Source organism: Serinus canaria, chromosome 2, assembly GCF_022539315.1.
Source record: "Serinus canaria isolate serCan28SL12 chromosome 2, serCan2020, whole genome shotgun sequence".
NCBI lineage: Eukaryota > Metazoa > Chordata > Aves > Passeriformes > Fringillidae > Serinus > Serinus canaria.
This window is the reverse complement of record NC_066315.1, coordinates 44884851-44905974: the sequence shown is the minus strand read 5'-3', so window position 1 is coordinate 44905974 and position 21124 is coordinate 44884851. Positions and strand designations below refer to the sequence as shown.

At 38.8% G+C, this 21124-nt stretch overlaps 1 protein-coding gene across 10 annotated transcripts in view; it reads left to right on the top strand.

The window, feature by feature from the left end:
* Window positions 1-21124, top strand: part of TRAK1 (trafficking kinesin protein 1) — a 127935-nt gene that overhangs the window by 39158 nt on the left and 67653 nt on the right. For all 10 annotated transcript variants that reach the window (XR_003946079.2, XM_030239248.2, XM_018909687.3 and 7 more), the window contains exon 2: window positions 8118-8410. Coding sequence is in view for 8 of the 10 variants with exons in the window: in XM_018909687.3 (XP_018765232.3) it covers window positions 8118-8410 (293 nt within the window). In the remaining 2 variants the exon portion in view is untranslated. The remainder of the gene's footprint in view (window positions 1-8117; window positions 8411-21124) is intronic.

Below are 21124 nucleotides of genomic sequence, written 5' to 3'. Positions count from 1 at the left end.
TTGTGGTGATCAACAGCTCTCCCCAACTAGCAGAAAAGCTGTTTTAAAGGCTTTGAGGTCTGTGGAGAAGTAAAGAAGTTGGGAGTTCTGTTCTCTTGTGGTGCATAAATAAAGAGAACTTTTCATATTTTTGTTATCACTGTTCCCACCCATATTATTAGGGGATCTGAGTTTTGCTGTTGATGTAGTCATTTCCCCATACCTGAACAGAGATGGTGTTTATGTACCAAAACTGATGGTCTTGTATTCTAGCTTGTGTGTTCACTGCTTTTGAGGCTGGAGTCCATACTAAATATAACAGCAGCCTAATCCAAAGTGATTAGGTGGGGTTTTTTTTTGTTTTGTTTTGTTTTGCTTTTTTTTAAGTCATAAGATCTTATTCTTATCTTCAGCAAGTATTGGTCCATGCCTTTTGGACCCATCTCGTAGTGATTTACCTCAGTGAGCCCCTTGCACACACGTGGGTGTGAAAAGAAAGTACGTGTTTGGGGTGTTTATACTTTGCATTGCCACACCTCTAAGCTTTGTTTTCTTTCTTCATGAATTCCTTGTTTGCCTGCACTTAGTGGTGGTGGTGGTTGAGCAGCTTTCCCTCTCCAAGGCAGGTACACAGCTGAAGATCTCCCAGCCAGGAGCATGAGGTGTTGCAGGAAAGAGAATGCACCATTTACATTTTTGCAGTTTTGTTTGTTCACTGAGAGGGGTATGGTGGGGAGAGCATGGTTTTTGACCTATATTTAATAAAAGGAGAAAGAGCTGTAAAAAGCTCTCCGTGTAATGTGAGCCTTACACCAGGAAGAGCTATTTATAGATCCCTGCAATATTTGCCTGAAGGAACTTGAGAGCAGAGTGGGGCAGTGTTACATAAAGCTGGGTGAGAGCACACTCGTGCCCTCACAGCTGTGAAGGTCAAACCCAGGGCTTCACTTACAGTAGGCTTCCACTCTCCCTTGCCCTGAGGGGAGAAGAGACTGATGGGCTTCTTCTGAAGGCCAAATCCTAGTGGTGAAAAACTTTGGTTTGTGGAGAGCAGTGGTGTGGTTTTGTTTTAAGAGGCTTGTGATTTGTTATGTTTTAATTTCCTTGTTTTTTCAGAAAACATGACTGACTTGATTGATGACTTAATTGTCAAATAAAGCTAAACAAGGTCACAGCAGCAGCTCTGGGGGCCTTGAGAGTGAGATTTCAAGCTGTACATGGTTATATTATGGTTTAAGCAGCTTTTTGGTTATTGCTGCTGCTATTCTGTCTTTTATTTTCATGTGGTGACTTTTTTATTCTAAATTACATTACCATGCCACTGGCAGTTAACCAGGTATTGTTCTGGTTTTGGATGCCTTCAGCAGCTTAGTACATGTTCATTATGAGGCTTTATAAAAGTGATTTTAGAAACCCTACAGCTCTTTAGCTTCAAAACATTTTTTTTCACAGGCAGAAAAGCCTTTCCTCGGCAGGCATATACCTTGAGAAGATCCTTCAGAGTGTGTGGCATTAACACTGGGTGTTGATACTTTTCTGAAAGATTGCATTTGGCTAGGTCAAAGCATTCCAAACTCCACTGTGAAGGAGAAAAAAAATCCAAAACTAACAAAAAGTGTGGAATATTATCTGAATGTACTATAAAGCTAGGAAACTTAAGCAAGAAGTTTGATTAAAAGGACCTTGACTAGCTTTAAAATTTTGGATAAGGGTGTAGTCTGGAGTTGTCCGAGATGTTTGTCCCTTTAGTTTTTACTGTAAAATTATTGAAACTCTTGTAACATAAGAAATGCAGAATTATGTAAAGTGTCTGAAAGTAAATCAGGTGCTTCTCACATTCTATCACTCATCTATGATGCTCAGACTTTTTATGTCCCTTGAGTCAGAGGTTTTAACTAAGCAGTCAGCATTCTGCTTGTTCAATAGGTAGCTTCTGAGCAGAAGCTAACCCCCATGGTTTATAAGAGGGTATATACTACAGGACATAATTAAAACAACTCAGTAAATTATTTGGGACCATATTCAGCCTTTATCTAAAAGTTAAACAGTGAATGTTTATGTATGTGCACGTGCGTGTGCATGTGCGTGTGTGTGTGTGTGTGTGTGTAAAAGCCAGACCTCCTGCAAATGGCTGTTTCTTCAAGGTCTGACAACATGTATTTAAATGGAAGAAGGTATTTTGACTGGCTTTTGAACCCACCCACTTAGTGAAGAAGTTGTTTTTAAATTTAAAAAAGAAAAATTTACAGATTCAAAATGAAAGAAATAAGAATTTGGATACTTAAAGCAATTCTAAGTTGCTTTAAGTTGCTTTGCTTCAGTTGATTATTTTCCCAAACAACAAGGGTAGGTGAGCATATTAATCTTGTTGACTGACATATAAAAACATACATAGCTTTGATTTGCTTCAGTGTCTACATGGAGTATTTTGCATCTGAAGAATTTTTTTTTGGTGGGGGTAGATAAGAACTTTGAGGATTCTTTTTAAACAGCTTAGTAAAATTTGCCAGACTTTGTTTAAAATAGAGGTGCTTAGTAGATTTATAACGTGATGCACAAAACAAGGAATGATATTTTAGGTGGGACTCTTTCAAGTACATAAAAGGGTGGAATTTGCACATTCTAAAACCCTCTGATGTATTTAAGCAGCAGTTAGTACTTAGTAAATGAGAATTAGTAAATGAGTGAATTAGTAAATGAGAATTAGTAAATGAGTGAATTAGTAAATGAGAATTAGTGAATTAGTAAATGAGAATACAGGATCAGGGCTCTGAAACTCCAGGCGGTTGTGAAGAGTAGAAGGCTCTCTCAATGCCTTGATATCTTGTGGTTCTGTCTAAATTAGCAAATACTTTGGTCAGTAGGGGTGGGTAACTAGATCAAAGCACTGATCTAGTTACTGAAGCTAGATCACCAACTGAAGCTTCATAAATCTTCATTACTGATTTGAAGGGGTTACTTTAGATTGGATTTAGCCTGTTACCTTGGGCTGAATGTCCCCTCTTACCCATGCAGTTTGAAGCTTCTTGGAGGACAGAATTTAATAGGCACATGCCAGATGACCTGTCAGTGATGTAGCCCATGGGGCTACCTGAAGTTTTCTGTCTCTGAGAGACTGCAAGTAGCATTTGAAGTGCATCTTGCAGCGGAGTTTTCAGATTCTTATTCAAAAGGGAATTGAGTGTTCATATGTACCAGAGCTGTTATGTAAAACCAGCCAGCTCACAGTAAATGGTTTTGCTTCTTCTCTAAACCAAACAGCATAGTTGAATTACATATGAGAGAATGCATAGCAAAATGATGACCTGGATTTTAGTCAGCTGTTCCGGAAAGATATTTTTTTCCCCTCTGTTAAGGAAGTATTTCTTTAAATTGGCAGACGTTCAGAGTGTCCCAGTCGCCATTTTAAACTATTGAATAAAAGTGGTATTGAATCACAAAGTCTGAGCTGGATAATTAAAAATGGTTCAAAGCTTAATAATCACCAAAGGGTCCAGCATGTGGGTCTTGGGTAGCACATTAAGGGTTCTAGATGTTTTGTGACTACAGTAAATTCCTGTTGCTACAATCCAAGATGGTGGTTAAGAATAATGTTGCAAAGTTATGAATAACTTACTCAGCTTTGCTGGGCTCTAGGTAAGCACATGGCTGAATATCTCCTTTTTCTGCTTTTGATGGAAGAAGAAGGATTACTTAAAGTCATTTGAGTGTTTAGATTCAGAGCTAAGTTGTGTTTAGTGCTGAATGCAGAAAAGCTTAATCTCAAATGGCAGTGAAAAAGCAAGCGGTTTATTTTATTTGCTTCTATATGAAATTTGTAATGTATGAAATTCAACCCCTTCCCCACAAAACAAACAACAAAGAAAAAATGAAGAAATTTCTTTTCATGTCCAGAACCCAGAAATGGCTGACTGTTGTGGAGATATTTTTCCCCTCTGCCTCAAAACCATCAAATTTTGGCTGTTGTCTATTGTAAATGTGTCTGTTAGCTTTGAACTGCTTTGCCTAGATAAGTGGCAAAGCTGGATTTTTTTTTTTTTTTTTTTAATTGTGTATGTGGGACACAGTGCTGACTAATCACAGCTCAGTTCCTGACTTGCCTTTTGTAATCTGGGCTGCCACAGGCACACTGCAGTCAGTACCCAATGTACTTCTTCATCAAGTCTTGGTTACGTTGCAGTCATAGTCCAGTCTATTGTGTGGATGTACTACTAGATTGCAGAGGTGTTGGCTGTATGTTGAATTTAAGGTCTTAATATAGTAATCATGCCAATACTCTGTTTTAGGCATTCATTGGGTTAGACCAAAATCTGGACATTCTTCAGAAGTGGTGTGCAGGAGCAAGTCTCTGTACTTGTTGATCACTCTGACAAGGTGCAAGGTTGGAATGATTGCCTTTCAACAAACAACTGACAGATTAGGGGTTTTTTTCAGAGTAGAATGACCTTTGTTAAAAAGATATAGATGATAAACTTTAGGGAATTTTGCTCTTTCAGCAAACAGCTTTACACTGAAGGATTTTGTTCAAACATTCCAAATTAAATATTTCTTTAGTTCCACATCTGTCTATTTGGCCTCAAACATCTGGCCTCAAACTTTCATTGTATTTAGACTGGGAGAAATGGCACAATACAGTCAATATAGCTTTTACCATACTGAGGCAAAAGCTGAATTATGTCATATTAGGTAGGATATGAGTTACTTAAATCCTGTATGCAGGCTTCTGTTTATGTACACAGTAGAAAGAATGAAATGTGTTGAATTTTCATTAAGAAAAGTTATAATCTGATTTACAAAGTCTGCACTTGTTTGGATGTCACATTAGGTACAAAACTATGATAATTATTTATATCCTCATTTGTATCTAAGGAGGAGTGAATACCAAGGAGTTCAATAATAATTTGTTACCATCATCTTTACAAATATTGCATGTGCAGGTGACACTGACTAAAGAATAATATTAATATTGTGTGTTTTCTGTGGGCAGTAACTACCATGTCCATTTCTCTTTATGACTGTTTTGACAATCTGGTAAATAGTGTTCAGCTGCAGGTTTTTTTAATTTTCTGCAATAGGAAGACTTATATAGAAGTTTAAAGGACAAGTGTGCACTGCCTGGATTACGTGGCAATATTTGCCTTGCAAGACATGCCATGCAAACAGTGCATCTGTAGGTTTTAAAAGAGTGAACAAGGTTTCTCCCTTATGTTAATGGAAACTGACGATATTTAATAAGTCTGAAAGGAAGCAGACACACACATTTATGCTGGCTTCCTTTCCTCCATGATACAAGATTTTAAGATCAAGGCAAATTCTCTTCCTTAAACCTGAACTTGACTTTCTCATGTAGATGCTCCATGTGTTTCTGTAGTAGACCAGGCAGACTGACTGTTGTGAATTTTGGGAGGTTTAGCTTTTGTTCCTTCTTTGCAGTTTCAAGCTTATTTTCCTCTAGTTTCCATAAGCGCCGACAGTGAAACAGTTTGTGTGAAGGAAGAGCATTGATGACTTTTGTTTCTGGATGTGTATCTCTATTTACTCTTAGCAGAGCCAAGGGTTGGGGTGGAGCTTACCGGAGGGGGAGAACTGGTTCCATGGTGCCTTAGTGGAGTGAATGTTAAGAGGTGAAACTCATTCAACACAAACTTCTAATGCAAATTGGAATGTTATGTTCTGGCCAAAAGTATTTTTGATGAGGATTGTGTGGGAGAGAGTCAGAAATGGTGGTAAAGTATGTCAGATGTTGGATGTAATTTCTTCAGAAAAGTTACAAGATCCTGAATTCCCAGAACTCACTCGAAGGCTGCAGACAAATCACACCTTGGTTATCAGTGTTATTTCATTCAGGAGTGCTGTTTTCTTACTGGCTTCCTGAGGTTGCTAAGGCAGGGCCTGGGAAAGAGGGGATAGGAGGGCAAGAAAAGCTGAAGAGTGCTGTTGGAGCTTTTAGTTATTTAGTCCTAGTCAAGGCCTTGTTCATAACAACAGACTTATCTAATAGTTTCCCAAAACAAATGTAATTCACAGATATGTGGCAGCAGCTAGGACAAAATTGAGCCCATCTAATTATTCAGTCTGTGCATTTCTAGTACTTTTTCTTGTTTATAGCTTAAACTGTTTCTGTCTTCAGTGCAGAGGGGAAAATTAAGATTTGCATTTTGATTCCAACTTCATTTGAGCAACTAATTTTTAATATCAGTAATCTCCCTCTAGTTATTTCTAAGGAGCCACTTGAAAGAGGACCATTTAAAAAGTAATCAGTACAACTAACCCCATTGTTCTTTTCAGTAGGTACTGTGATAGTGCAGGAATAATGGATGCTCTACAGGGGAACCATAACACTTTCTGTTAGAGCACTCAAGTGAAACTTTCTCTTCCTGCAGCTGCCACAGTACAGTTTCATTTTTATTAGGGTATGGTATAAATTTGTCATTTGATTTAGTGTGTCCCTTAGCTGTTACAGTCCTTACAAATACAGTTTTTGAGTCTCTGAGTGTGAGAAGTATTCCCAGGTTAAATGATACCATGCAGGAATCATTGTAATTGAGGAAAACTTAATGAAATTTTATTTTGTGTGTAAGGGTGTTTTCCAAGAGTTAATAGTACCCATCTGTGTTCTAGTTATGGCTTTCTGATTCCAGTACAAATGTATCCTTGTTTAGACCCTCTAGAAGGGGGAGAGAATTTTGCTTTTTTGTTCTAACATCTGTGCTGAAGGGGAAAAACAGGTGGAGAAAAATGGTGCTGGTGCAGTGTTCCAGCTTTGTTGCAAGACTTTTCTGGAGCTTACTCCCAGAAGATCTAAACACCTGATCTTTGTCTTGACAGTTTAGAGACTGATATTTGAGTCTTGCAGTGAGTTTTTAGAAATATTGTCATGTTTTGTTGGAGCAATAATGTTATTGGCTAGGAATCCCAGAGAACAAGATGCTGAAATACTGAGTGTATAACAGCAAAATAAGATTATCTGGACATGTTCCAGAGATTAGAGAGAGCCTTTTTCACACTGAATTTTCAAGAAAACTGTTGTTCTGGTTCTCAGTGAAGCACTGAACATAGCATGTTCTGTTGATCCACCTGCATATGGACTTGCATCTATACCTGCTGCTTGCAAATCAGTGCAATTGTTTTTTCTTGCTGTCTTCCTGTTTTTCCCATATTGTCTGGATGTTCCTGTGTGGCTTGTTCTTTAGCAGATGCTTATGTGTGGTAGCTATTATATATATAAAGTCTTTCAAGTCCTTTCCCAAGTCTGTTTTTCTGCAATCCTGTGATAATATTTTCCTTTCCTAGCAGTAGGGAGCATTTGCATCTTTCCTTACACTGCTGATAACCAAAAGCAGTACCAGACAATAATTTTTTGCGGTGCCTTTAACTCCTTAAACAAAATGTTTGGTTAAGTTTTGGGAGAAATGTGCTCTTCTTCATTCCTTCTCTGGCCAGTTCCATCTTGCTGGGAACATCAGTATCCAGCCTTGAGGGACTTCATTCCCAGTTTGAGGCTGAGGCACTGGGGAGCAGCAATGTGGTCATTCCTTTAACCCCAGGGCACCTTGAGTTTTGTTTTCTGTGTTCTCTGTAAAGGGCACTAGAGGTGCCAGCTGCCAGTCTGTCAGTGAGGGTCTGGGTGTACAGTGGAGAGGAAAGTCTGCTACAGTTATAGTATAAACTTCTAATCATTGCTATTTTGTTTGCTATCAGTTGATTTCAAATTGTGGTGTTAATAAAGTTCCAGTAAATCAACCAGGGATGTGCAGCCTGTCTGTATGACCTGGCTCATACAGATGCTGGGTTACACAAAACTTTGACCTGGCTGACATGAGAGAAAGTTGGTGAATGAGCCAAGGTGAATGGACTGTGCTTACTGCAAGTTGGGATAGGCAAAAATATGGATGTTTAATCAGCTGATAGCAAAACACAGAGTACAAGGACTGACACTTTGCTACTGTGCAAGGTGCAGAGTGCACACTGCTGGGCAAAGTGCAGAGATAGGTAGCTGCTCTGTGAAGAGTGTAGGGGTTTCAGTATTTGCTGAATTGTCAGGTTAAACTAGTGTTTAAGGAGTGAAAACCATCTGTCCTGGTATACACTGTTTGGAATGGCTTGAATTGACCATTTGTTCCTTTTGTGTTCTGCAGACTTTTTGAAGCCAACTCTAGCCAAGACAAGGAGTTCCATCTGTGCCAGCCAGCCCCGGTCTCCAGTGCTGGTCCCCCTGATGGCACATTGTACAAGCCTGTGAAACCTGCCAAGCTGGACGCCACAGCTCTGCACGACTGCACTTTGGCCGCCACCGTGCCTCCCTCGGAGCTGTCGAGCCATGCAGTCCTAGCCTGCGACACAGGCATTCACGAGGAGCACTATGTAAGTGAAGGCGTGGAAGATGATGTGCCAGACTGCAGAGAGTACAGAGATGCCTGCACCATTACTGGTAAGCAGTCAAATCCTTTACCTTGGGGGTCATGTGGTGGTGTAGAGTTAACCTTCTGTTCTTAAGCACTTAGTGGAATATCTGCTTCATGGACGGTGCTGCCGCTGTTCTGCACAGTTTTTCTTCTTTAAGAAGTGATTTCCCAGGCACCAGGATTTTCAGTGAAAGCACTTTGTAATGTTTAAGGTCCTTGCAGATACGCCAGACCAATGACAGTTGTGAAACCAGGTTTACAATACAATTTCTTGTATTGAGGTACTGAGGAAATTGAACCATTTGAAAGTTTGTTTGGAAAATAACAGAAGTCAGGGATGAGGAGAAGGAAACACTGCACTTTAAAGTTTATGGAATGCTTGTCCTAATGTTCAGCATAACTTAGAATTCTATCTTCATAGGAGAATTGCTTTCTGATATGAAGAATGTGAGAAATAGGAATTGGAGAAATAGGATCTAACATTTTTACAGTACATATTTTTGCTTTTCAAACCCATTTAATTTTTCCACATTCGTTCTGGAGCAGCAAAAGGTAATGTATATGGAATAGCTTCTTCTGCATGCTTTTATGAAAGGTTGAATACCCTGTTATAGATTCATACAAATAAATGGAATATGTGTTGAAGTATGGTATTTTAAATAGATTCTTAGTGCTGTGGTCAGATGACCAATTTTTTTTGTGTTTGAATAATCACTGTAACTCAGTTTAGTCATGGTTATGGCCATGAAATGACAGGCAGCTTTTATTCTAAGTCCATGGTTTGTCAGCTGAGCTGTAAGACTTCTCTTAGCCTAATGTGACTTTGTGAGTTCTAAGTCCTTTTGGGACACTTTGAGGAGTCAGCTGAGTTTTTCGAATGGAGAAATGAGATGTCTGAGAAAAACAGCAATAAGACTTAAGGCCGTTCTAATTGGCAGCCAGATACTTTTATCCTGAGTTACTGTCAGCCCTTTCTAGTATTGTCTTTAAATCAGAGAACTAGCTAATGCTGACTGTCAGCAGGTGCTTTAGTAGCATGCATTAGCTTAGCTCAGCCCAACAGCTGTGTAGTTTCTAAAGGCTGATATTCTAAAAAAAAAGAAAATAGAAAGAAGGGCAGAGGTGCTCTTAAGTCCACCCTGATTTCCTTGGGAAGGCAAGCAGCAGGATTAACACTGCAGTCACTTTGTCAGGTATGCATCTATATAAAATAAATATTTTGCTTAAATAAACAAACTTACTTACCATCCTTCCTTCCTTGTTTTCATGGATTTAGAGCTCCTTAACTGGTTGGTTTAAAAATGGTCACCCTTTTGACTTACATGTAGTTAGGTAGACTACAAACTGCTCATTACATAAATGCATTCTTGGTAATATAACTTTGTTTTCCAGGCCCTTTGTAGAGGGATCTTGGCAATCTATTCTGCTGGCTGTGGCCTGTCTCCCCTTCAGCCCCTCTCCTCCCTCCCCTGTTAACAGGAATTTAACTTGGTTTTTCTCTTTCTGACACCTTGCCAGGACAACCAACTTCTTTCATGAATCAAGATTCCTTCTTGATTGTGGTTTATTGAAAGGCAAGACAAACTCACTTTTTAACATTTAAAAAGTTTTTATTAAATGGAGGCCAGCACATGTTCTTGCTACTTCACATTCTTTCAAGCCTGATGTAGTTTCTGAATCTCTTTCCTCTTGCTTAGCTGTCAGCCAAGTGTTGTTTACAGATTGGTCCTAAATTGCTTTTTAATATGGATTTGCTATTCTGTAGTGTCAGATTTGTACTGTTTGTGACCTGAGGACAACATGATGTGACTTGCAGTAGAAATAGCAGTGGTTTTGTTGATTGTTTGGTTATTGGGGGCTTTTTTTTGGTGTTTATGGATTTTTGAGTTTCAGCTTTTTGTTGTGCTTTTTAAAGATGTCAGAGGGCATAGGCTGGAAGTAAGGAATTGGTCTCATATTCCCTCTGTAAAATCTTTGTCAGTTTTGTGTGCAGGTATGCAGTGTATACCCTTGAAACAGTCTGAAAGATAAATACTTGACTGAATTGTCAGGATTGTCAAGGACTTTAACATGTAGGCTTTGTTTCGTTCTGATTGACAAGTTATCTCTATTTACATTTTTTAATTGTTTTGTGGGGAAAAAAATTCTCATATCAAGTCTGCATATACTATACTTTTTCTTCTGATACAAAGCCTTGACTCATCCTAGAGTTCAAATTCATCAGTCAGGGTAATCTATATTTTTTTTTAGTCCTAAATTAACACAGCTTATTGTACAAATTATCTGCAAAAATTCTTGCGAATAAATGCTTGGGGACATTCAAGAAAAAAATGGGAAACTGAGTCACAGTGTGGTGTAGTGATGCTTTCTGGTATGCAGCAATCTAATGGTAATTGGAGCTATCTCTGATATAACTAATAATAAATTGTATGATGTGCACATTTTGCTATTTAACTTTTCCAGACCATTTATGCTCAAAAAAATTTTAATGCTGCTTCCTTTTCTTTTTCTTACTGTTTTTTTTTTCCTGTTTTATTTGCTGGCAGTAGAGAGGTACTTGGCATTCTCTATCAACAGCACCATCTTTTCTGCCTGGGACCCAAGAGCAGATTCAATGTAGCTGAGAGCATTGAACATTCTGATTGTGCTAAGCCTGTATTCTTGGATATAGAATTGGTTTAAATATTTCTTGTCTCCAAACCATCTCAGAATTGGGCTTGAACAGATTTCTGTGGGAGTGCAGCTAGGGGTATTTTAGGCGGCTGGTCTGGATAGAATTCCTTATTGTGCTTTTGTGTCCGAGAGGAGAGTTACTTTTTAGTTAGGTCACACCTCTCTAGTTGTCCTATTGTGTGTCCTAAAAGCAATTCTGTTGGCATAACAGAGGCAATAAGCACTGTAGGGCTGGGTCCAGGTGACAAAACCAGTGTGGTGAAAAATTTCCTTGAGCCAGGAGAGAGGGACAGCGCCCTAAAAGCACCTTTCCCACTGAATTTGATACTAAAGCACCATCCAAAGCTCGTAGGTGCTGCAAGTGAAGCTTTATGCAGGTAAATGCGTTTGAATCTGTGCTGACTTCAGCACAGAAGGGCAGATGAAATAGGATAGTTAATCCTTGAAAAAAATTGTTTGTGAATGCTTTAAGAGTTATTATGAAAAATAAAAACTCATACTTTGTGTATGGTGGAGCACATACTTTCTAAACACTAAACCTGAAAATTGACTCAGTAGAGGTTGTAACAGATTTTTTGTTTTGTAATATTTCATTCTAGGTTTTGTTAGCAAGATTTAGGGGAAAAGTTCAATGTAGTCTGACTTCAAGTTTTCTATTGCTATTGATTGTAGAGCTCCTGCAGGTAAATGGGCAGGAGACTCAAGCCCTGAGGTTGGTGGACAGTAGGGCAGCACTGTATGGAAGTGGCATGGTGCAGCTTCATGTGGGAAGCACCTATCGTGTCCTAGTTGGGCTTTTTTTTAACTTTTCTTTTTCTTGCTGCTCTTATCTTCTGAGGGTGTAGAGATAGGAATACGGATGTAGCACCATCTAGTGTTCTTTTTGCTAGAAAGGGAGTGGAAATGCTTTTCAAGCTCTGTCTGTCTTTTCTGTAATTGCAGTGCAGATCTGAATACTTTCAGTCAGATGTTGATGAAAACAGCAACTGGAGTTGGGGGCTTTCTTCTCTAACACCACCACAATAAGCACCAGCACCCCCATTCCATTTTTTGTAGAGCAGGAAGGGCTGTAATCTTGACATGAAAAAGCAGAGTACCACTAAATTGGTCAGTAGTCAAAATTTTATGATTTACAAAAGCATCTCAGTTTGATTGCCTTTTTGTTATCTGTTACCTGCTGTCTGACAAATCCTGTCTCTCTGGAAGTGGGGAGTACAGTGGGGACAGAAGTCAAATATCACTGGATATTACACTTGTGATAGCTGTCTGACTGCCAGAATATTTCTGTGAGACTTTTTGATTTTTAATTTTTTTTCTCTTAAAATATGCTTAACACAGAGTCCTTAGACATCTTCAGTAAGTTAATTTTGTCTGCTTTTGCTTGTCTGAATATTCACTATTTGCATTGATTTTGGTATGGTGTACTTTGTAATTCAAGAGCTAACTGCTTAATATGCCATGAAGGTTTCCTTCATCCTTCTCTGGAAAGGGAGAGAATGAATGGACTGTAATTTCAATTGCCCAGCTCCTTCATTAGTTTGCATAATTCATCTGTTCATTGTACTAATTACTCTTACTAAACACATGTAGGAATGTGTTTTCTGGCTGTTCAGGACAATTTCCTGAGGACTGTTGAATTATTGGGAAATGCTCTGTGGTAATAACCAGTTCTGTGTCCTTGTTTGCAATTAGAACAAGTAAGTTTTGTTTTTGGTTTTGTTTTTTTTTCTTTAATTTCTAAAAATGAAGTTACATTACTGGAAGGGTCAAACAAAATGTCTTTTTTTCGCAGCAGGAAGGTGTCTGGGAAGAGTTGGTATTGTTTGACCTTCCTTGTGGGTTGTGTAACTTGTACGCTACTGCAGTGACTGCAGTGAAAGAAGTCTTAACACCCAGAGAAACCAACTTTCTCCTGCTGCCAAGTCTCATTCCCACAATCTCCTAGCAATGTTTGGGTGCAGAAAATTTTCTCTGGGTTTTCATCCTGTCTCTATCCTTATTCAGACTTTAAATATGTTCCCATATGAAAGATATTCCTCTCTCTTACACCAAATTACCATCTTCATGGCAACATCAGCCTTTTTTGATAACTGACTGATCCTACAGATAATTGATGGTGTTCTGACCATTTCTTTATATAATCACTTTATTTTAAAAGACATGCTTATGGCCCACAGAATTTCCATTCCATTGTATGTGTGTCCCCCCCAAGATATGTCTTTTTGTGTTGAAAGGCTGAATTTCTATTCCTTCTGTTTCAAGCGTGATAAAGGATGATTACTCTAAATTACCTCCATAGGGATTTAGGTATTAACATGTTGTTGTGAGATTGCTTTACTGTTGTTTTGAAGGTGATGGGGAGAATGCTGTACCTGTGGCTGTCCTGTTCTAGATGTGTGATTTACCACCAGACACTATGTGCTTGCTATTCTGAGACTGTTCAACAGGGTGCTCTGGTTGTTTTTGGTACCTGTTACAGGCCTGCTGGTTGACTTTTAAGCTTTAAATGGTTAAAAAAGTATTGATAAAATATTAACAATTTTGAATTGCTTCCTGTTATTCGAATCTCTCAGAGTTCTGTTGGGGCTATCTCTCTCTTTTACTGTTGTGGTTACATTTCTCTTTTAGTGGAGCCTAACTTGCTCTAGAATTTGCTTCTTTTTCTGCTCCTGGTTTGGGGTGAGACTTCCACATTTTTCTCAGTTTTGTCAATATGAGAGGCATTAAATACTACTTGGTGGAACTGGAACTCAAGCAAAGGGCACAAGAAATGCTCTGCTGTGTTGGACCAGCTGGCTCAGGACTGTGTTTCTGACTCCAGAAACTGCAGGTACTGGTATGGAGATATGTACTCAGCTACTCTCAGTAGTCTGCTCTCAGCATAAGTACTCCCATCATGCAGAACTATTTTGTGTTGGAACCTGTCCATAGCTTTTTCTTATCTGGATCTGCTGATTGTTTTGCCCTGGAAGTTTTTTTTGCCCTGGCTGCAAGATCCTGTGTGCAGTGACACTGATCTTGCAGTTTCTGTCAGTATTTGCCCTAGTTATGCAGGATTTTGGTGAATATCAGTTCTTCTTTCCCTTTTTGAATTTATCTTCATGATTTTGAAAAACCTTCATCGTTTTTACACCCCTGTCTACTCCTCTCCCAGCTGTCTTAATCTCTCCTTTAAATAAACTATGAGAATGTTGGTCCTTTCCTCAGCCCATTTGCTTTATTATAAGTTATTGTCACCAGCCTCATCCTGTAAGCTTGATCTAGTTTTGGTCTCTTCTCCTTCTTTCCTGATGCTACTGAAAGCAGAGATTGCTAAATTCTAAACAATCTTCCTTTCTCTAAAGCATTCTGAAAATGCCAGTCCTGTTAACATGAGATAGCTCCCTCGGCATTACTAGAACAATTTTATGAGTCTGACTATTTCTGTCTAGCATAGTCTGACAAAATGATCTTATTCTCTGTGCCTGCTGCATCATTGCCTCTATTTTGAATTTTATGTCTGGCTCTTGGTACATTCTCAGTCAACTTCATGCAGATTCTCCCCCTACCCCATACCCTCCCACAGTTGCTGTCCGGCTCTTAATCCTTTTCAAGTTACCTGGTGCTTTTTTCTGATTCCTCTCCTGTGTCAGGTTGTCACACTACCTCTTAATCTGTATCTTGGTCATATGTTTTTATTTTATCAAGGATTGTCTATTTATGGTTTCATGGTGGTTGGTTGATATTCCCTTAAGCAGAATTTTGCTGTGCTTCCTTATATAGCTCTCTTACTTATTTATGCTTTCTAGTATGATCCATGTTTTTTAGTGTAAACTGTCATTTCTGAAGTCACTGTGAAAGCAACTGTTGGACTTACAAGTCCAGTGTGACATTGTTAAAGGCATTCTTCTTAGATTTCCCTTGTTTTGAGAAGCACTTATCGTTCCTAAATATGTACTTTATTCAAGGTAGGGGTGCATGAAAGCAGTAAGTGCTGATCGATGTTCTGGGTTTGTTCTTTGGAGAAAGTACTGAACGCAAGTGCCTAGTAGATTTTTTAGGGATTTTTTTTGGTTTGCATTTTTTGTTTTCCTGTTGTGGTGCAATGAATAGTGAGGAAGACTAAATAGCTACATTTGATTATTGGTGCATTTAAATATGTGAAAATAGCTTTCATTCCATAATTTAGTTCCATAACACATGAAGTTCAGCTTTACCTTTCTCCCTCAATGTATGTGTGTGTGTCCATAATGAAGCAACACATTTTTCTCTTAAAGTAAGCATCTGTAAAGAGCAAGCTACATAAGATTTAATTCTCATGTTTTGCTTGTGGTTCTGTGAAAGCTTTGTTGACAGCCATTGTTTAGTAGCTGGCACATTTTGTAGCTGGGCTGAACAACAAGGAAAAGCAGGACAATTGCTTTTCAGGGTTTTCGTACTCAGTGATTTATCAATGGGTTTTTGAGACATTTGCAGTCTCTCTTGGCAGCTGGAAGATCCTAATGGTTAATGAATGTGTTTATTCTTACTGCTGCTGAACAGTGCGTTGCCAGCATGCCTTTGGTACATGAATAGCTTTTGTTCTTAGTCTAAAATAATAGCCATGGTAGCAGAGTTTCCTTTTATTTTCTGTTTAATGTAAAAATCATTACTATGGGTGCATTTATCTACAGGGGGAAATATTTCCATACCTTAATTTAAAGCAAAGTTTATTTAAACTTATGACATTGTGTACTGTAGGGTCCTAATACTTTCATGGACCAAACCATCAAATCTGTCTCAGGTTTTATTGGTAGCAGGAGTGTGTATGTAGGATGCAACCAAAGCTAAACAGTGGCATTCCTCACATTGTAACTGTGGGGTTTCATCTTCATTAGCTTTGACATTCTCAACTTTATCCTGGTCTTTAGCAGGTGTGTTTGGCCAAGCTGAAAAGAGGTTGGCATGGAATCTTTTGTTTTCCTGTGGAAGCCAGGATTTTGTGCAGTTTTTTCCATGTTCAGAGACGGAAGAGCCACTGCTTAAACAACTTTGGTTAAAGGTGTAGCAGAACTTGCAATTTTAAATCATGTCATGCCATACCAGTCAAGTTACAGAAGCTGCCATGGCTATTTGAGGAGTCTGAGTTTTAGAGGTATGAGACAGCTTTCATGTTGAAGGGCTTTTCTTCCAGTTGTTTGGCTTTGCAGCCAGTAGTGAGACTTCAGATGTGTAAAGGTGCTAAGGCTATCTTTTTCTTTGGACAAATCAGTGAACTGGATTTTATTTTAGTTTTTATTTGCCTGAGAAGCTAACTACTTGCTGTACATTGAAACACATGTCCTGAGTTCAGCAGTATTATTTGAAAGACTTCAGTACAGTTTCAGTACATTTTGAGCATCCTAGAATTGACATTGAATAGGAATATGGTAAGTCCTGGGGTTTTACTATTGTTCTGTACATATACATGTAATTGTTAAATAATGCTGAAGAAATACTTGCAATTGTAGACCTCAGTCAATACATAATGACTGTGTCTTTGTGGGCCTATAGAAATCAAATAATACATGACTACAGGTCATGTTTTCCTCTTCAGTAATGTCGGTAGCAGCCTACTTGTCTGGTAGAAATTTCTTCCCTCTGCTTTTAATTTTTATGTGGATCAGTTTGTAGTGATAATGCTGAGTTCATTTCATCACTGTCTACATGGACAGAAAGCATGGGGAAGATGAGGTTATTGGGCTGTTACAAGCAGCCAGGAAATATCTGCTGGAAAAACATTTAGAGAGAGACCATCCTTCTGGCTTCTATCATTGGAATATGGTTAGGCTTGTGGGTCTTCTGAAAAAGGAGAATGCTAATCTAGTCATGGCCTCCTGACTGCTTGTTGATCTAGATAAGGTGGCTAATCTCAGTGTCACAGGGAGCAAAATTAGCAGTCAAAATCTTCTGGTATTTGGCATGGAATAGCCTCAACTTGACGAACTTCGATTTCTTGTGTTCCATGTGGCTGGACTTTAGCCTCCATGCTGTAGCCCTTGTCTGCAGAGAACCTTTTACTTAACTAGTATAGAGCCAGCACTGGAAGTCACCCTATGCAGGTATTGTGTACTTTTTGTTCTTTGGAATTGTTATTTATTGACTGTCCATTCTCAAAGATTTTAAACAGGGGAACTTAAACTCTGAGAGAGCTAAGTGTCAAGGGTGAGTGTAATATGTGTGTGGGAAATAGGACAGGACTGAAAACCAAAGGGAGGAGTATGTGGTCCCATGAAGCAATGTAGTAGATTTCTTTATTCTTCCAGCTTTCTTCAGCATTTCCTTGTTTCTCTTGTCTCTTTTGTTACTGTGCTTGTATCTGCTTCTGTTTTCTCAGCTGCTTCAAAAGGTAGTGACAAGTTACGATGTTTTAGTTCTTTGGCCAGAAGTGAGAGATTTGCTTGAGAGTGCTACTGAGCCATATTTTGGCTTTTTCTTTTGTTTGTTTGCTTTGTGTTTAAGAAGGAGAGGATATTTAGACTGCCCCTTTCTGGCTGTGGGCTGAGCACCAACTGCTGGGGTTTGATGTGGTGGAGTTTCCTGGAAGATACTGAGGGTAGGCATGTGATACAACCTGATGACCAAAACTTGTGTTTTGAAGGTTGCCAAGCAGCCCAGCACTTCCCGAAGGTCACACCCAGAGTGGAGTTGTTTTGTTCAGCCATTGTTTCCCTCTGCTCAGAGGAGGCATTTCTGGGTAGCACAGCCTCTTTGTGCTGTTTGCAAGGTGTTGGCTGCCATCAGGACTCCAACTCAGGGGCACTGTGCTCTGGGGATGATAGTGTCTCTGGGTGGTTTTCTTGTGATCTTTTCTGTCATGACTTGTGTGTTCTGGCACACCCCTTCTTGATCAGAGCCCTGACCCTAGCATGGTTCCTGGCAGGGCTGGGTTTGTGAGTGACTGTTTTTTCCGCTTACAGGAGTGGGCTGAAAGCAGGAAACTGGCTGGCGAAATGTCCTGTGGGATTTGGGGATTTGGGTACTAAGGCAGTTCTGCCAGCAGGTGGCAGTTTGTACTGACAGCAGGTTCTGTGGAGGCCTGGGAGTCCTTTTAACCTTGGGAGGGGAGCTCTGCACACAAGCGAAGCAGTAAAACCATGAAGATCAGGGATGGTTTGAACCAGAATGCAGACAGGCAGAAACGTTATCTTTTGTGTTCTTTGTGATGACTGTACTGATAAGCTGTTTGTATAGTGTTTGTAAAGGCTCCTGCAGACACCAGGCTGTGAGGTTTGTATAGTTCCTTTTCTCTGTGTGTTTTCTGTGTATTTTGGGGTGTTCTTTGTTGGCCACCACACTCCCCATGCCCTTGTCCCTTCTCATTGTTCTAGGTTCATTCTCTGAATTTATCATTAGTTCTAATGTGAAGTTCATCCTGAAATTGAGCAAGTGCTCCTTCTTTATCAGTCAAGCTAGGTTTTTCTTGCCTACACTAAGATACCTCTATAGCCATAAACAGATGAAACCCAAAAGCCTGGTAGGGAATAGAGTTTGATAGATGAGATGCTTTTAGGTGATCATGTTAATCGGAATGAGATTTTCAAAGCTGTCTACCTGTGGTTCATGTTGAACTTAGCTGGAGTTGAAGTTTGACCGAGGCTGAATTGCTTGTTTTTGAGATGCTGGCATAGTTCCACCCATCCAAGTAACACTGACAGCTAATTACATATGTAACTCTTCATGGGAAGTGACCTGGTGTATGAGTGCAGGATGCAAAGGACAGTGGGTGACCACCCTACACAATGCCTTGTGATCTCTGTGTTGTTATGTACAGAGGGGGAAGGCATTCCTTGAGGAGTTGTGCTGTCTCCATACAATCAGCTCCAATTGTTTTAGACTTTTCACTCCATTTTCTCTCTGATCAACTCCTTGATCACTTGTCAGCAGAGAAAAGATGGAAGTGTGCATCCGAAAATCAAGTGTACTCTTATCCTCACATGAATATGGCTGTCCTGCAAATTCTTTCCTTGCATGTGGAAAATTAAAAAAAAAAAAAAAGTGGGGGAGGGAAGAAGCCATCCTCCCACCCTCACTTCAGTCTCCACAGTGAAGAGTTAGCTTACTATATTTAGAGCATTTTGTATGGATAGAGATGTGCCTAGAAGAAAGAGACCTGATGAAATAGTCAAAGGTACCTAGATCAGCAGGCATAATAAAATTTCCTTTAAGGAAATATAAGCAAGCTGAAACAACCAGTGAAACTTGAGTGGCTGTCTTGAGAGGCATGGAGTAGAGAGGTTTAGTATGTCCAGAATGGGAGACACACTAGCCAGTCAAATATCAATGTATGAAAAGATATGAAATGTGCTAGTAGGTATTCCATTAAAAAAAAGGGATACTGACATGGGAAGAGATTTGCAGAAGAGAGCTCAGCTGGAGTGTTCTGCCTGTTTTGCATCTTCTTTACGGAAAGAGAAGATTAGAAACTGTAACAAGAAATTAACCAGGACAAAAATCTTTGAAAATGTTTGTTTTAATCTCATTTAGAGAACAAAACAGAGCACAAGGAGGAATGTTGTCAAAAATTACTGCAGAGCAGACTGAGCACCTTCTTCATTTCCTGAGGAACAGGCATGCAGAAATACATATTTGCAGCAAAACAAGTGAGGTGGGGTGTTCATACATTTAAGCTAAGAAGAAAATAAAGCAGTAGAACATGTTACTCTCAAAAATAGTTTGAAAAAGAGAGAAATTTATTAATTTTTAAATATCTAATTAGTTCTATGAAGTTCTGATAGCTTTAGAGTTGCAAGAACATAAGCAGAATCTGTAATGATCCATGTTTTAGTAAGAATCATGAGTTCATGACTTGTTGACTATTTAAGTTGGTTTTGATCTGCTTGCAGAAATTTGTTTGCCAAATGTGTTTTCTAGAAAACTGAAAGTTGAAAATTGCTTGGATTACAAACCCCAGAATCCATAACAGCAACTCAAAAGGAAATGGTTCAGCTATATTTTGTTGTATCATTTTAAAATTAATTATCATTAATTATGTTTTAAATGTAAGTTGTTACATTTTCTCAATAAAATGGAGGTACCACCTAGGAGAAGAGGAAGTGCTTTTATATCTGTTGGATATCAGGTAACTTAATCAATAAATTACAATCACAGATGACTTCTTGGGTGTTCTTAGTAGAGAAGTTACTTAATTGTTTATCTTTGCAGTTCTAATCAGAAATAATTAAAAAACCTCTGTGGAAACACAATCAGGGTCTTATAAAAAATATACCTGCTGTTTGAGAATGGGGGATGGTGTTAATCTGCATATCTTCTCATAACAAATGTGTGCATCTCAGAAAAGGGAGGGGAGGAAAAGTGAAGGGAGGGAGAAAATGTGTAACTGTAGCACTGAGAATATTGGCGTGACTTAAGTGGTGAACTAATGTCTAGTCATGAACAAGTGTCATTATGGTGTCCTGTTTTTCTAAATAGGCAATTGCATCACAGCCTGTTCATATTTCCTGTTGGTACACAGATTTTAAACTTGCAGTAGAAGTTAATGACGATAGCATCAGAACAGCATCATAAAATTTGCCTTGCCAATTACTCATTAACATCTTTTCCAGTTAGTAGGCCTTTTGAATTGCTTAGAAACACTCAGGATTTATTATATGGTAGAGTAGAAGAATTTTTTTGGTTGACTTGTTTTCCACGATAAGTCTTACTTCTTTACTGCCTGGCCTTCACATTCTAGTGGATTTCTTTTCCATAATAAAACTGTATGGGGTTTTTTTTCTGTGTGCGCATGAATGAGGGTTTTTTTTTTTTTCCCCTCACATTTTATTGGTCACTTCCTTTGTGTTAATTTTTTACTAGTTTTTGGGATAAAACAAGACAGTTTACTTATCTGTACAACTGAAACTTTCTCATCTCATCTATAAAGTCTGTTTCTTTTGGAATCCTAATAAAAAAGAGAAAGACACTAAAGGTTTGAATTTTTCAAAGTTTTTATTTCTTGTTTCCCAAGACCATCATCTTGGACTGTGTAGATTTTTGCATTTTTCTGAAGAGAAAAACTAACATTTCAGTCAGGAAAACTCCTCCAAAACAACCCCAATTAAAAAATAATC